Source organism: Esox lucius, chromosome 22, assembly GCF_011004845.1.
Source record: "Esox lucius isolate fEsoLuc1 chromosome 22, fEsoLuc1.pri, whole genome shotgun sequence".
Lineage (NCBI taxonomy): Eukaryota > Metazoa > Chordata > Actinopteri > Esociformes > Esocidae > Esox > Esox lucius.
Window position 1 is genome coordinate 14,832,028 of NC_047590.1, and position 17,380 is coordinate 14,849,407.

Genomic DNA, 17,380 nt, shown 5'->3' on the forward strand with positions numbered 1-17,380 from the left:
GAAAGGACATACCGGCCAGACAACAGGTTGTGTTTAGTCAATTTTACAGCCCAACTATTCACCTTCATTTTGAAACACACAAACGTAGGTCTTTCCTAAAGTCAGTCGGGTCGGACTAAAACATGGGGTTAAAGCGCTGGTGGGTGAGAGGAAGGAGCAGGAACCTGCAAATCTTTTAAATATATTCTGGATAGGTTGGGAATGCCTGCGAGGACGCTTTGGACTTTCTGGAGAGGGGACGGAGGGTAAATAAAAAGTCCTTTCATAAAACGGGAGAGGGCGTATAAAAGGGTAGGAGAGGAGGGAGAGATGGAATAGAGAGTAGGGGGAGTGGAGGAGCTCTGGTGTGTTGACGGGGGGTTGGCACTAGAGCCGCTGCGGGGATGTGCGCCAGAGGGCTCCGAGTCCCACAGCACAACTCTGAGGCTGATAAGACGTGCTGAGAACTCGGATAATCTGCCTCCCCGCAATTCCTTGAGGCGACCGTTGTTGTTCTGAATGTGTTTTTAGAGAACCAAACTCCAGGCCCACTGGCGTAGCCTACCGCAGATTGGACCTCCAGCAAGAAGGCCACAGGAGATAATTGTCTTCGATCATATTTGACTGCTGACAGGCGGACAACGCGTACCCAAATGTGCATGTCATCGTAATATTTCTATCCACTCATCATCTCCCAGTAACGAGTTGGCCTCGGGGGGTTCAGGTGTCTCTGCTATGCCATCGCATATGCCTAATGCCATAATCTTACAGCAACCACTAGAGTTCTAATAAAACTGTTGTGCGTGATTTCAAATCTCTGAATTGTGCTAATTGTCCTCTCTTTGCCAAAGTGATATTCATTTGATAATGATATTCATTATTATCCAGGTATTTTATATAATTGTATAATTTTGGATACAGTCGGTATTTCACATATCATCACACTGTATCTGAGATCTGTGGCCACCATGCTTGATTTGACTCGGGATCCAAGTAGGATCGATTTTGTGTCTGACCCAGTCAGATAACGGATCAGATCTCGGTTAATCGGATTTCAGATGTCTGTCAAGACCTGTAGTCTGCGTCTCTTCAGGATCTTATGACACTTAGCATCATGTGACCATTCGGCCTAATTGCCTCCTCCAATCTGAAACCTTTTCTGAACTTGTCGCAAATAATGACATTGTTCAATAACCACATAATGAAATTGACCTTTATCTTTATGCATTCAGTACTTCGTCGGAGTTCAGGTCAGAAACCTAAAGACAAATTCAATGTGCGAAAACGACCATCCGTCTTAACTTACCTGCTGTGTTTTCTGCTCTTATAGAGTTAGGACAACTGAGGGGATGAGGAGGATTCTGGGCCCTCCAAGCTGCCAGGAATGCTGCATCCATGATGACCTACTTCCAGTGTCCAAAGGTTCCTCCAGCGATGGTCTATGTGTAGGAGGCACAGCCCCTCCTGGTGGTCCCCCGTACAGGAGTGACAGCACCCCCCATGCCCCTGATGGTGCCTCCCATTTCAGTTGTGACTCCTCCCACATGTGCTGGTTCCGCCCATCCACAGTTACGGCACTAGCCACTCCAGTGAAGACCCCTTTCTTCCCAGTTTCACCCTCCATGGATTTGAGAAGTATAGGATTAGCCATCCTAAGCAGAATATTCGGGCAAAAAAACACGAACAAAGAAGATTAATGACTGTAGAATGTTAATTAATGTCAATGAGGCAATTTTTAAATACAGTACATAGATAAATTGACAAAGTCAGTGTTTTCAATGAAATGTCAGAGTGAGAACAGAACCCAGATTTATGAAAGTTGTCGATCTGGATTTTTCCTATTGGATCAATATATAGATAATAACTGTAACAGACTAATCATTAAATTGGAGCTCCTGTTCTGTTCAATCCACTCATACAATGAGGTCTCTCTGATAGCTGAAATTATGATCAATATCTTTTTAAAAACTGAACCCAGCAGATTATCATTTGGTTCTTAAATTGAACGTACCTTCATCTTAATGTGCAATGATCACCTCAGCTCCCATGAAGGCTGCCAGAGAAATGACCACGTTACAGGTGGTCCAGTGTCTCTAATAGTGAATGAAATGGACAAGCTTGTCATAGTGGCATCTCACACCTCAGGGGGGGCGGAGCTGAACCTGCTACAGTGTCCTCCGCCACCAGCTTTGTTGCACCAGGAATCCACAGAATGGACCTTCTCCTCCATTTGCACCAGTGATAACCTTCCTTCAGTGCTCCATGGCCAGGTTCCTTGTGTATTTAACAATATGACAGCTCCTTTCAGTGATGCCTTTCACAGCAGTGATAGCACCTCCCACGCCTATGATTGCACTTTCCATCTCAGTCTTTCTCCAGCCTTCCATGGAGCTGAGCAGTCTGAAGATATCCGTCCCATCTGTGGCCAAGAATAAGCTGTCTCAAGCAGAACCTTTTGGGCCTTGCAGAGGCAATCAACAGAGATGCTAAAAAAATTGTTGCAAGACGTTTGTGTTTTACCAATTGGATAGACATATAATTACTACAGGATAGATAGGTTTTGAAAAACTGGGCCCAGATGACTGTCATTTGGTGCTTTTATTTAACAGTCCTTCATCTTTCTTTCTCAGTTCTGCTAGAATGAGACCCTTCATAGACGCAGTGTGTCAATGGTTCTGAGAAATGGCTAGGCCTTTGGAATGACTAATTGTTCTATTTATATCCAGTTTTTGACCTTGCATAAATTCTTGAGTTGGGATGGTCTGTTCCCCCCGAAATGGAGTTAATTCAGACATTTATATATTTTTATATTGTAGCCATTTGGCTGAGGCACTCTTTCATATCATCTTACAGTAAGTACATACATTTGATGACAGCTGTGTGGAATGCACACGCAACCTAGTGGTAGTAAGTACAGTGCGTTCTACTCAGTGAAGTAAACAACGTGGGGTAGCCAAGTGGTCAAGAATATTGGACCAATGAACAAAAGGTTAGTGTTTCTAATTTCTGTGGTGCCATGCCAAACACAGAAAAGCTTTTTTACTGGGTTGATTTAATAGCATGTGCAAAATCCTGCCAACAATGAGTTGCCATAGTCCCGTCATAAAATAGCAAGTGCCTAGATTAGCACATACAGTTAGGTCCGGAAATAATTAGACACTGACACAAGTTTTGTTATTTTGGCTGTTTACCTAAATATATTCAAGTTACAGTTAAATAATGAATAAGGGTTTAAAGTACGGACTCTCAACTTTAATTTGAGGGTATTCACATTCCAATTGGAGGAAGGGTTTAGGAATTACAGCTCTTTTATATGTAGCCTCCTCTTTTTCAAGGGACCAAAAATAATTGGACAATTGACTCAAAAGCTGTTTAATGGACAGCTGTGGGCAATTCCTCTTTTATTTCTTCATCAATTAAGCAGGTAACAGGTCTGGAGTTGATTCGAGGTGTGGCATTCGCGTTTGGAATCTGTTGCTATGAACCCACAACATGCAATCAAAGGAGCTCTCAATGTAAGTGTAACAGGCCATCCTTAGGCTGCAAAAAAAAAAATTCCATCAGAGAGATAGCAGGAACATTAGGAGTGGCCAAACAGTACATTCTGAGAAAAAAACAACACACTGGTCAGCTCTGCAACACAAAAAGACCTAGATGTCCATGGAAGACAACAGTGGTGGATGATCGCAGGATCCTTTCCATGGAAAAGGAAAAACCCCTTAACAACATCCAACCAAGTAAAGAACACTTCTACAAAAAACATCTAAAAAAGCCAGCCCAGTTCTAGAGCACCATTCTGTGGACAGATGAAACTAAGATCAACCTGTACCAGAATGATGAGAAGTATGGAGAAGGCTTGGAATGACTCATGATCCAAAGCATACCCCATCATCTGTAAAACACAGCGGAGGCGGTGTGATGGCATGGGCATGCATGGCTTCCAATGGCACTGGGTCACAAGTGTTTATTGATGATGTGACAGAACACAGAAGCAGCCAGATGAATTCTGAAGTGTATAGGGATATATTGTCTGCTCAGATTCAGACAAATTCAGCAAAGTTGATTGCACAGAGCTTTACTTCATAGATGGACAATGACCCAAAACATACTGCAAAAGCAACCCAAGAGTTTTTTAAGGCAAAGAAGTGGAACATTCTACAATGGCCGAGTCAAATACCTCGAACGAGCATGCATTTCAGTTGCTGAAGACAAAACATAAGGCAGAAAGGCCCACGAACAAACAACTGAAGACAGTTGCAGTAAAAACCTAGCAAAACATCACAAAGGAGGAAACCCAGCGTTTAGGGACGTCCATGCATTCCAGACTTCAAGCAGTCATTGGATTCTCTCCAAAGTATTAAAAATGAACATTTTATTTATGATTGTGTTCATTTGTCTAATTACATATGAGCCCCTGAAATAAGGGGACTGTGCATGAAAATGGTTGCAATTCCTAAACGTTCCATATATGAAAATTGTGTCAGCGTACAAATATTTCCGGACCTAACTGCAGAAATAGAGGAGTAAATAGAGGAGTGCAGAAAGTATTAAGTATATGTATGTAAAAGTGGAATGTATAGGTGTGCAATTAATGCAAAGGCATTACATATGGCAATTCTAAAAGTGCAATGGAAAATGGTAAGGATGTGCTTTCATTCTCCATGAATGCTGGTGATAATACTACAAGCAAGCTTATGTCTTGTTTTTGTTTGCGTACTTGCATGATAGAGAACGAGAGAGAACAGGAGAGTTGGTGTTCGTGAGACAGAGAATATTATATCGATATGGTTATCTGCCAAGAAGGGTTGTAAATACTGTTTTCTGTTTGGGCCTCCAATAACTAGATATCTTATTACAGACAATTTATTATGGACATATCAATTTGCCCCTTTTCTGGAAAGTAATGAAAATCCCAGGACCTTAGACCCTGACCCCTCTGAAAATGCAACACAAACATGAGCCATTGGCAGGGTCACTAGCGTTTCAAGTGCTGTAAAACTGGGCTGTTCTACACCGTCTGAAGATCTTATCATGAGTGCGTCATTAAACATTCTAAACAAATGTGTTGCAGTTCAGATAATCTGTTGATAAACAGGCATCTAAATAAGGTATGGTGAGGTTTTTAGACATCCCTCAGGTAATGCTGTCTTGGAGAGGGGTATAGATAAGGCTGTTGCAGAAGCATATCATTTTTTTTAATAAAAAAATACTTCTTCACTCTTTATTGAAGATCTTATTACATATGATTATCTTGTGTTATTTTTTCACATTGACTCCAGCAAACATATTTTTCTCTCTTATATCGCTCTCAATCTTTCTCTCTCTGAAGTGCGCAACAGAGAAGAGCGCAAACATTGCCTGTAATAAGTTTACAGTCCAACCGCGTCTAAACTTTTTAATTAGTGGTTTTAACCATTGGTTTGTACGGATATACAGTGGATATAAAAAGTATACACACCCCTGTTAAAATGCCAGGTTCTCGTGATGTAAAACGATGAGACAAAAATAAATCATGTCAAAAGTTTTTCCACCTTTAATGTGACCTATAACGTGAATAATTCAATTGAAAAACAAACTGAAGTCTTTGAGTGAAAAAATGATTTAAAAAACTCACAATAACCTGGTTGCATAAGTGTGCAAACCCTTAAACTAATACTTTGTTGAAGCACCTTTTGATTTTATTACAGCACTCAGTCTTTTTGGATAGGAGTATGGCACATCTTGAAGTGGCAATATTTGCCCACTCTTCTTAGCGCTCCTAATCTGCCAGATCTCCTGTGCACAGCCCTCTTCAGATCACCCCACAGATGTTCAATTGGATTCAGGTCTGGGCTCTGGCTGGGCCATTCCAAAACTTTCATATTTTTCTTGTGAAGCCATGCTTTTGTGGATTTGGATGTGTGCTTTGGGTCGTTGTCGTGCTGAAAGGTGAACTTCCTCTTCATCTTTCCAATGGACGCCTGAAGGTTTTGTGCCAAAATTGCCTGGTATTTGGAACTGTTCATAATTCCCTCCACCCTGACTAAGGCACCGGTTCTTGCAGAAGAAAAACAGCCTCAGAGCATGATGTTGCCACCATCAGGCTTCACTGTGGGTGTGGTGTTCTTTGGATAATGTACAGTGTTGTTTTTGCGCCAAACATACCTCTAGGAAATACAGACCATAGCACATTTTCCCACATGCCTTTGGGGGACGTAATGATTGTTTTTGCAAACTTCAGCCGGGCTTGAATGTTTTCTTTGTAAGAAAAGGCTTCCGTCTTGCCACCCTAGCCCATAGCCCATTCATATGAAGAATATGGGAGATTGTTGTCACATGTAGCACACAGCCAGTACTTGCCAGAAATTCCTGCAGTTACTTAAATGTCGCTGTAGGCCTCTTGGAAGCCTCCCTGACCAGTTTTCTTCTCAGCTTTTCATCAATTTTGGAGGGACGTCCAGTTCTCTGTTGTGCCATATTTTCTCTACCTGATGATGACTGTATTCATGTGTTCCATGGTATATCTAATGCTCCTGACTGATATCTTTCAACAATGAGATCCCTCTGGTGCTTTGGAAGCTTTCTGCAGACTATGGCTTTTGCTCTGAGATGCAACTAAGACAATTTCTGGAAAATCCTACTAGAACAGATTAACTTTATTTGTGATTAATCAGAGTCACTTTAAATGGTGGCAGGTGTGTAATGACTTCTATTTAACAAGAGTTTGAATGTGATTGGTTAATTCTGAACACAGCCCAGTTATACGAGGGTGTGCACACTTATGCAACCAGGTTATTGTAAGGTTTTTATTTTTCTCCCTCAAAGATTTCCGTTTGTTTTTCAATTGAATTGTTCACATTATAGGGCACATTAAAAGTGGAAAAAGTCCTGATATGATTTATCTTTGTCTAAATTTTTTACATCACAAAAACCTGGCATTTTTACAAGGGTGTGTAGACCTTTTATATCCACTGTAAGTAACAGAAGGCCAAATCAGTGCAGTCAAGATCAGCATTCGTTGAACGGCCCCACATGAGCTGAGATGTTGACAGACTGCCGCTGGGACTGAGATGTTGGCTAGCAGTAGCTACCCAGGGGGTACAGTGGGGAGGAAGAGCACCTGAAAACAGCATTGTGGCCAAATCAGCACAAAACACACACATTATCCAGTCACATTGTTCATGCTTTTCAGTTTACAGTTTTAGTCCAGTGTAAAGAAAATTACTTGAAATCCCCACAATCTCCTATTAATAAATATGAGGGATTTGATTTTGTGAATAACTTACCCAGAACTGAAGATAATGTCCAACAGCGTGTTTTATTTTGTCGACCACAGCAAGAAACATTAATGTTGTGGTTCATGGAAATGCAGAAGTTTAATGGAAATACTGAAACTATCTTGCCTGCTTGAGTTGCTGAAGATTGCAGGTTACATCCATGCAAAGCTAATGACAGTGGAACACAACATAGACTGAGCATCACTCAGAACAGTGTTAATCCTGTTTCTGTTACGCTCTATTGTCCATGTCCTTCCCGACAGTCATTGGACTATACTTGGACTCACTGTAGCTTGGGCAGCACTAGGGTTTTGTGTTTTTTCCGACCAATGTGTTTCTTTTATTTTCTGTTTTTAAAGTATTCATGACCATTATCATATTCTGTTTTTGTGATATGCACTGTAAATAAATAATGATTTGCGTCCATGACAGATATGGACACATTAGTCATTGGTGTCTCTCACACAAACGCACACACACCAGAAAGGGTTGCCAGAAGAGGCCCAGTGCAAAGAGACCGTTGAGGAGGCACAACACTGGAGGTATTGTGGGTCGGGAGTCACAGTCTGCCCCCCCCCCCCGTCATCAGTGTCACCCAGTGACACTGAATGACAGGGACCTGACTGAAGGAGCTGCACTGGGATGCAATCCAAACTGCCTGTCTGTCTCCTGAACCTTTTTCTTCACAAACCACAATTTACTATTCCTGTAAGTACCCCAAACATTATTCCCCAATAAAAATCAATTCCCATCTTATTCCTTACCGTTAAATCTAACCCCAATTTTTGCGTTTGCCCTAAAACTAACTAAGAAGAAAATAGCCTTTACTCTCAAGGGGACGAGCAAGTGTCCCCACAAGGTCAAATCGCCTCTTTTATTAGCCTTGCAGGAGGGTTCTGTAAAATTGGACAAGTTCAGATAGTACCTCCTAGTTTCACTCACTTTCAAAACGTTTCATCCCTACTAAACATATCCCCCTTGCATCAACCTATAATACGCCGTAGAATCATAAGCAGGAACACACAGGAGCCAGAAAGAGTAATGGCCAACCTGATTAGATTAGTGTAATTAATGGATGTGTCCATCCAATGTCTCCCCCCCAACACATCTCCCAACGAACCAATTGTTCTCCTTTGTCCTGGCCTCCTCTGTGACCTTCACAAAATGTTCATTCTTATCTCCAGTCTCACTGCAACAATGCATACAAAGTGAATTTACCGGTTTTTATTGGATTCCAGGGTCCCTACGATCACCATAATAAAGTTGTTGAAGATATATACAAGGTTGCAACAGACTAATTCAATGTTATTGAAGCGCCAATGCAATAATCTCAGTCAAGTGGGACCTCGCCTGGGTGAAATGGAGTACTACACTTAAAATGCAAAGGCTGATCATTTGGTATTATGGAGTTTTAGTTATTCAAACTTGACTTGATTGGCAGAAATGTAGTTGATTGTTTGACTCAATGGACTGATTTGGGTAAGAGTTATGGTTAGGTTAAAGTATGGGTTAAGTTTAGGGTTCGTTTTGGAGTAGGGTTAGGGTTTTGGGTAGAGACAAGCATTAACCCTGGTCAAATGTATTCTCAGTGTAGTCAGCTCATTAGAAATGCAAGCTACGCCCACTCCAATGAGTCAAGCAACCAAATGAATTGGTGCCTTTAGGGCAGAGTTTCAAAGCCTATATAACAGTGACTAAGCCACTGGCAGGTATAAAGTAGGTACTAAAGATGCTGTATTGACTCTAAATTGGGAAGTTAGTCTCCTGTATGCTTACTGGCTGAAAGCTATGGTACATGACACCGTATATCAACTGTATACCATTACGTGACTTTTCATTGCTCTAATTGTAATTGGTAACCGGTTCATTTTAGCACCTTTGTGGCTTGTGAGCCATTAGGGTCACTCCCACCAAGACAAACTTCAAATGGTTGTTGTTCCAGGCTGGTATATGCTGTGCTGAAAAGCCTGGGGAAGAGGTTAAGTCATGCATGAGAACAGCTGTTCGATGTGGTATATGTTTCCATGTACCAGAACTCCTGAAGCCTTATTGCTTAATGAGTGGCTTATATGGGTGAAATCACAAGAATCTGAAGAATACCTAAGATCTAAAGATAAGCTGAGTATCAATAGGAAAAAGTGGATATGGAACATCATTTTATAAAATCCTTACAAATTAATGGATGTTGTTAAAAACAAATATAAATACAATTTCCGGAACAAGATGAGGGTTTTGCTCTATAACCCACAGACCTGTCACAGAAAAGGTTAGAACAACACACCATTTTAAAATAGATATGGAGGGTAATTACTGCCAAAAGATGATTGAAAATATATATCATTAAAGTGGAGACGGAGTAGAGATGATGGTGAGGAGAATACAGAGCTATGGTTAACACTAAGAGTGTGCCGATCTTCTCATACTCATAATGGTATCTGTTTACCACAGTTGATTCTTGTAAGGGTATATATTTGTAATCGTAAACCCCAGAAAGTGTATTTTAAATGACGGCAAAGCCTACTCCTTTATTGTGTGTTAGGACAGCATCACTCAGAACACTTTTCCGTGTGATTCTGATGGATGTTTACTCCATCACAAAGTGTTTAGAGTTTAAAAAACAATTCTGACAACACAAACGGCCAATTCGCATTACGTGTTTTCTTTTCTTAGCCATTATATCAAAAAATTAGGCCAACATAGCTAATGGGAAATTTTTGTTTGCCTGTCCCACCCTCATGTTTGACTTTTGAGAGGGACAAAACCTCACTCTTTTAACTCGTAACCAATGCTAAAGCATTTGTACAATTAGCAGTTACTTTGAGATTTGTCATTTTCTCTTCTAATAATCGTTTTTGGAAAATATGTCTGGGATTAGTAATACAAGAATTAGCTTAGCTCACATAACTACCTAGGCACTTTAGCATATTATAAAATGTCAAGAAGACGAAGAACACATATTACCACAGATTATTGCCCAGTCAACGGCACCTGGCTTGATGCTGGTGACCTCAGACAGAGCCACTCCTGGCCTTCTATTACACCTACTGTAATGGTATGTGACAGCCTTTTCAAGAAAATCAGAAGGAAACTCATTCTTTCCAGTTTTTCCACCCAAACCTGCTCTGTGACTTCAGCCACACCTATCTTCCCTTTGTCCTGACATCTGATTGGTCCATCACGTATAAGATCACAGCTCTCTGAATTCCACCCTGGACAGTCTCATACCTCTCTCTTACACCTGTGTCTGCTCTGGAGCTATCCATACATTTTTGCGAGCCTCTCCTAATTTGTTCGTCCATTTCTACTTCAACCTATCTGCATTTCTCTCTCACTCTCTCGGTCTTTGTGGGTCACAACCGTCACTGTCTCTTTGTGTCTCCCGTTCTCTTACTATTCCCGGTGCAGTCTTGTCCGCCAGCTGTGATCGTAGCATGAGCGCTAAGCTATGGACGGAGGAGCAGTTCAACTGCCCAGTGTGTCTGGACCTCCCCAGGGAGCCGGTCACCATCCCGTGCGGCCACAGCTACTGCATGGACTGCATCAAGGACTACTGGAGCAAGGAGGACCCTCGGAGCCCCGGGGTCTACAGCTGTCCTCAGTGTCGCCAGTCCTTCTCCCCCAAGCCCTCCTTATCCAGGAACACCATGCTGGCGGACGCCGTGCAGCAGCTCCGCAAAGGGGCGCTCACCCCGTCGGCGCGGGAGTCCATCCGGAGCGCCCACCGCGCCAACACCATGGGCAAGGCCAAGGGGGTTCCCCGGGGCGGCGCGCAGCTGTCCGCCACGGAGGTGCCGTGTGACACGTGCCACCACGCGGGCGAGCAGCGCGCCGCGGCGAAGTCGTGCCTGGCCTGCATGGCGTCCTACTGCGCCGACCACCTGAAGCCGCATCAGACGAAAGCCGAGTTGAAAAAGCATGAGCTGATCGCGCCCACGGGTCAGCTGGCCAAGAAGATCTGCACGGAGCACAAGTACTTGCAGGAGTTCTACTGTCGTCAGTGTCAGATGTTTGTCTGCTGGCTTTGCACCAGTAATATGCACAAGGGCCACGAGACCAGCTCCACCAAGGCAGAGCGAATGGAGAAACAGGTAAGCCTCACAGGAAACGACAGAGAGACATACTACACGCAACCGCGCCACACATCCAACCGCCACTGATGTGCACTGCCTGGCACAAGTCTGTTTTATCCTGCTGAACTTAAAGGCTCCTGAAGCAGCTTATGCAGGCCGTCAGGTATACACTGCTGTGGGTAAACAGACCACTTACAAAACTGTGTACAGTCATTCCACTTTGCCGTAAAACATCTCAATTACTGATTGAATTACTGAAACTATCAGAGCACCCATACAGGTCGCTGTGCTGGCAATGATCTATCACACTGTCCACACCTAGAAACTGACTATATTAAACCTTTGTTGTCATGATTCATCACTCCCAGAAGAGTGTGTGCATGTATCCGTGTGTGTGTGTGTCAGGCCTATTTGCTATTGTGTTCACATTCCAGTCCATTTAAAAAGCACTACCTCAGAAACAAACATTTTTTTCCATAAGGTACATGGCTTTGTTTGACTGTTAGAGAGAGTGGGTTTGTGTGTGGGTGTGTGAGAGAGAAAGAGCTTAGCGTATATGAAGTAGTATTATAGTAACAGTGCGCATTCCTCTGTAGAAAGAGCTGGCGGGCGTGCAGACAGAGAACAATATGAGACTGAAGGAAAGAGAAGGAGAGCTGAAAGAGATGAAGAAGATGCTGGAGGCAACAAAGGTATGAGCACCATTCATATCCTCTGTGTGTGTGTGTGTGTGTGTGTGTGTGTGTGTGCGTGTGTGCGGGTGTGCATGTAGCTCTGAGCGTGCCTTTACATCTGGGCGTTATGCTCTTCTTTCGTATCCAGCGTTCAGCAGACAGGGTACAAAGTGACACAGAGACCGTCCTGTCGGAGCTCCAGCGTTCATTGGAGAGACTCCAGGAGTTGGTGGAGGACTTGATGGACCAGGCTGGGCAGGAGAAAATAGGCGAGGCCCAGGACGTGGTGGACAAGCTGGAGGCCGAGATCGCCGAGCTGAAAAGGAGAGAAAAAGACATGAAGGACCTAGTCCGCTGTGAAGACAACATCCACTTCCTGGAGGTACTGTAGGACCTTTTCCTGTATTATTTTAGATGTAGTTGGTTGGTAGCAGTACTGACAATGGCTACCATTGGTCAGTAACCCAAACTGTGACTAAATCCCAAATGATCCAGTTACACCTCCGCTCTGAATTCAGGGATTGGGTGTTTCTCCACCATTTACAACTGTCACCATTTAACTGTCCCAAAGCTGAGAGAGTGAAACGTTATAAAGAGTTTTGGGGCTAATTAGACCCTCCTTGGAGACGCCTTCATGAGCAAAGTGGAATCCCACAAGTCACAAGGTTATTTATGAGCTTGAAAAATAATGGATATTTGTTTATTTCTGGTTTTGAGACTTGACATGTACAATATGAAATGCACGGCCAATAGGGAGTTGTTGTTTTTTAATGTCATGGTTGTTTTATTATGTAGACATGGAACATGAATTGCATTATTCATGTCACAAGTGTTCTACTCAGGAAGTCACCCTTAGAGTTTTGTCAGCAGCAACTAACAATGACAATGGATCTCCTATGAATCTCAAATGGGCCAGGGGCTCTTTTGAGATTCATTGTAGCATAGCAAATCAAAACCAATGGAAATGAAGAAACAGCGTATCATTCACCCCTCCATTTGTCCAACTCTGCCTTCCTCCACCCTCACTCTCCTTTCACGGTCTGTCCCTGCAGATCTTTGAATCTCTGAGTAGCCCGGCTGAGATGAGCGATCTGCCTTGTGTGGTAGCCAATCCAGAGGCTACATTTGAGCCGGTATCTGCTGCCATCCTGGACCTACGGGAGAAAGTGGAGGACCTGTGTAACGCCCAGCTGGGCCAGATCACCAACACAGGTCCGTCCGAGTGGAGGACAAACACTCACGTTCTGTTCACAGAGGACACGCTGACCCCAGTGACCCCAGTCCACATGCAAATAAACACACACACACACACACACACACACACACACACACACACACTACTAAAGTAGTATATCCCAAGATTATATAATTACTATGAACACTGATGCAGAGAATGTCTATGGCCTTATGATGATGATGTGTTAATTAACTAAGGTTTATCTTCCATCGCTTCAGTGAATGACACAATGCTGTTCAGCTTGGGAGATAAAGGTGAGGACCAGAGACAGGAGCCACTGATTACCAACAAGCAATTAAATAGTTGATTGACAAATGTATTCACTGTAGAACTTTCTTCTCTCATCACAGCCAAAAAGAACAGTGGACAGAAAGGAGGGTTAAGGAGTTGTAAGTATCAAACAGCCAACAACTTTTGCCTTTTCTTTATGGCTAGTATGAGACTTGGTCTTTAATAATTCAGTCAGATTGTGAACAATTCTTTTGAATGAGTCATTCTAGCCAGCAGCAGTTATGTGCTGAAAATCAATATACTTTATGTTACAGTGGAGTTAATGTCCTAACTTCACTGTGGGAAAATGCAATGAGATTTTCTTGAATTAATTCAACATGTCGCAAAAAAGCATTTTAAATTTGGCTTTAATATCCATCTCCACAATGCAAATGCTTAAGGCTCATTGCCTGGGTCCCACCATTACTATGCATTTCATTATATTTCCACAGTGTTTTCTGGTCGGGGCACAAAATCAACACCACAGACAAACAACCGACCTCAAGGTATGTAAAGTATATATTTTGTGACCAGACTGACCGACTTTAATTGTAATGCACCCCAACCCACAGTCAATGAATGACAAGTTATGATGCGTTTCTGTTCTTCTGGGCTCCAGCTGCCACACCCACCGTCACAGTGGCGGTTCGAGGATCAAACACTCGCGGTACGTTCATGTCATTTAGATAGTTTGGTCATCATTGTCATTGTTAGAGGCACCACCAGAACATGTGACAGAACATCCCTCTTCAGCAGGTCTAGGACTGCGTGCTCAGGATGTTAGAAGAAGGGATGAACCACGAGGTGAGCACGTGTGTGGGCCAGTGACGGTTTGGATTTAAATCAGTCAGTTTAGAAGATACACTGAAATTGTAATTCAGTGATAACTACAGGAAAGTAATCGTTTTAAGTTTAAGCTTAATTCATATTACTTCCTGTATTGAGTGGCTTCTAAGTCAATTGAGCTTAAGTGCGTCTAACAGTTTTAACACTTTATCCTCTTTCCTTTAGCCAACAGAGAAAGGCCAAACAGAGAGGTGAGACCACCAGGTAATTGACCGCACCAACACACACGCACGCGCTCTCAGTGTATTTTGTGTCCTTACGGAACCGGTTAAACCGGTTAGTCTGCCTCAGAGACAGGAGAGTAAGCCAAGACAATCCATTCACAGTTTTTCTGGTCGGGGCTTGGCCACTCTGGTCAGCTTATAGGCCACGTCCCTTGGAGTTGACTTCACACAGTGGTGAAAAGAGCAAAAGCTAATATGAAGAATCGTCAAAGGTAGCTAATCTGCTGTTTGGGGACAATACGCATACTACAGAGCTCCATCATGTTTGGCACAAAATTACACTTTTTTCTCCAACTGCATAAAACACCCTGAGTTAACCACCTTATGTATCTACCAACTTAGAATACAATTCATCTCCTAAGTGTTATTGGATGTTTGTTTTGCATGCATCACTTTGACTGTTACACTATCCATGAGTCAATTCATACCTTTCATCTGTCCTTCCTCTCCACAGCCCGTGAGCCGGTCCCCAGACCAAGTCCCACTCAGAGCCGGAGAGAGCCACGCCGACGGAGTCCCAGTCCCACAGCCATTAGGAGAGAACCAGCCAGAAATGGTCCAAGTCAGAGCCGGAGAGAGCCACGCCAGCGGACTCCCAGCCCGACTCCCAGCCCGACTCCCAGCCCTACCGCCAGTCAGAGAGAGGCTGTCCGGCCAGAACCCACACCCGTGGTCCCTACTCCAGCCCCCCGTGGCGTGACCGCGGCCACACCAGTCTCCAGTGCTTTCAGCCGGATGGGTTCAATAGCAAGTCTCTTCCGGTCCAATCGACGCGCCACGCCGGCACCACAAGTGGTCAACAACACCGCCGAACTCAACCCATGTGAGTCCAAACTCTGACCTCTACCCATTAACCGCAGAAGGAAGTATTGAAAAGCCCAATGCAGGTGTCGCACCATGTCGTTTGAAATATCATCGCCGTCACACTGTTTCCACAGGGGCGATGGGCGCTCTCACTGAAGTGAATACCAGCCTCTTCCTTGATTCTCCAACCTCCGATCCCACCTTGAATCCAATGCCAGCTTTCCCTGCACGCAAGTCATTCCATACTAATAGTCCTTCTCCATCACGTGCTCTTGTACACGCTTGAAAATGTCAAATTAAAATACCGAGGAAAGCCTGTGGTGCTATAATCATCATTCACATATCGGTTTGTTTGTTCTCTGCAGTGAAGGAGATTGACATCTTTAGTATTCAGGCACCTGAGCCGAGGAGCAGAGATGAGTTCTTGCAGTGTGAGTACAAAGAATACACATACAGACAGGGTGATGGTGACGGACCTCCAAGGGTGACATCGAGAGTGTTGAGTGGATCAATAATAATAATTATCCCATAATCCCATCAACTTTAGGATACACCCGTGACTTGAATGATGCAACTCACGTTACACTTAATAGTAATAAGTAGTAAAACAAGCGTGAAATTCTAATGACAAAATCCTCCCTGTCATTGTACAACATATAAACCTCACAATATAGTATTTTTTTGCATGTAAAATTGCACAAACTCAAGAATGTATTGTGCATTGTGGAATTCCAGTGGCCAGAGGGAGTCATAGGGGCAAGGTGGGGTCAACTGGGATCTCTCACGTACACTACCTCTTGGCTCTAACCCTCTAATGTGTGTAGATCTGTAGGGGTGGGATAGGGGGGACACAGTGCTTATTTAGGATTTTTCAAACAAAACACGCACACACAAATCACCCCAGGCCTTTGTTTGAGAAGCGGTGCAGTAACTTTTCATCCATCGAACCCCCCCCCCCCCAGATGCCTGTGCCCTGACCTTGGACCCACGGACCGCTCATCGTCGCTTAATCCTCTCGGAGGGGAACACCAAAGCCACCCTGGAGCGGGGAGGCCAGCCCTACCCGGACTGCCCCCAACGTTTTGACGGCTGGACCCAGGTGCTGTGTGACGTCCCTCTGTCCGCTGAGCACTGTTACTGGGAGGTTGAGTGGCGGGGTAGGGGCTCCTCCATGGGCGTGGCTTACGCATCACTGAGCCGGAAGGGGGCGGATGCCAGGGCGGGCCTGGGCTACAACGCCCAATCATGGAGCCTGGAACTGTCGGATACGTGCTGCACGGCCATGCACGACAACGAGAAGAAAGACATCCCGGTGACCTACTCGCCACGCCTGGGAATATTCGTTGACCGGCCCGCTGGCACCGTGGCTTTCTACAGCGTGGCCGAGAGCATGGCGCACCTGCACACATTCCGTGCCAACTTCACACAGCCGCTGTATGCCGCCTTTGGGGTGGGCAGCGGAGTTGGCATCGGACTAGACTTCGCTTTGGGTCAGTTCAGCGCCACGTCAGACAGCATCAAGATCTGCCCCTTGTGATGAGACCACTTCTGTAAAGGTTCCTAGAAGATAGAAACTGGCATGCACAATATGTACAGTAAAAAAATGACAGTTTCTACAAGATACTTTAGATTGTTTGATATGGACATCAAGGCACTTGGGTAAACTATTGGAATTACAGAAATATATTTAAAAAGTAAGTGGCAAGCAGTTTCTTACTTGGAACCATTTGTTTGCTGAATTAAGTTTAACATAATATTGAACCTTATTTTGAATCCAACCATGAGGATTGCATTTACATTACAGGGTAGGAATGGAGGGGAAAAAATTAAAGAAAAAAATTAAGAGACCACTGCACCTTTTTCTTTCCTTTCCAAAAGAGTTGAAAAGGAAGGATTTGAGTGAGGAAAAGAAGGGATAAAATTAAGAGACCACTGCAAGTTGAACGCTTCAGTCCTAACTCAAAACTTTCCTTTTCAACTTTTTTGGAAAGTTGGTGAATTTGATCAACAGCCCTAAGAA

The 17,380-nt window shown here is 43.8% G+C and overlaps 1 protein-coding gene across 2 annotated transcripts; it reads left to right on the top strand.

Annotated features, from left to right (window-relative positions):
• Window positions 1-10,666: 10,666 nt before the first annotated feature.
• trim25l (tripartite motif containing 25, like) lies at window positions 10,667-17,113 on the top strand. Of its 2 annotated transcripts, none has more exons than XM_020042399.2 (14): window positions 10,667-11,323; window positions 11,902-11,997; window positions 12,128-12,361; window positions 13,032-13,191; window positions 13,435-13,470; window positions 13,567-13,605; window positions 13,939-13,992; window positions 14,106-14,153; window positions 14,240-14,290; window positions 14,498-14,536; window positions 15,011-15,379; window positions 15,495-15,590; window positions 15,726-15,791; window positions 16,323-17,113. In XM_020042399.2, exons 1-14 carry the CDS (start codon window positions 10,667-10,669, stop codon window positions 16,895-16,897), a joined length of 2,520 nt encoding a protein of 839 aa, XP_019897958.2. In that variant the 3' UTR covers window positions 16,898-17,113. The 2 variants fall into 2 exon arrangements, with proteins under 2 accessions (XP_019897958.2, XP_010890439.2); XM_010892137.3 differs by having other exon boundaries at window positions 14,243-14,290.
• Window positions 17,114-17,380: the final 267 nt, after the last annotated feature.

Coding starts and splice junctions, on each gene's coding strand:
- trim25l (XM_020042399.2), top strand. CDS start 10,667: ATGAGCGCTAAGCTATGGACGGAGGAGCAGTTCAACTGCCCAGTGTGT. Junction 11,998..12,127: donor AGATGCTGGAGGCAACAAAG/GTATGAGCACCA, acceptor TTTCGTATCCAG/CGTTCAGCAGACAGGGTACA. Junction 14,291..14,497: donor AAGAAGGGATGAACCACGAG/GTGAGCACGTGT, acceptor TCTTTCCTTTAG/CCAACAGAGAAAGGCCAAAC.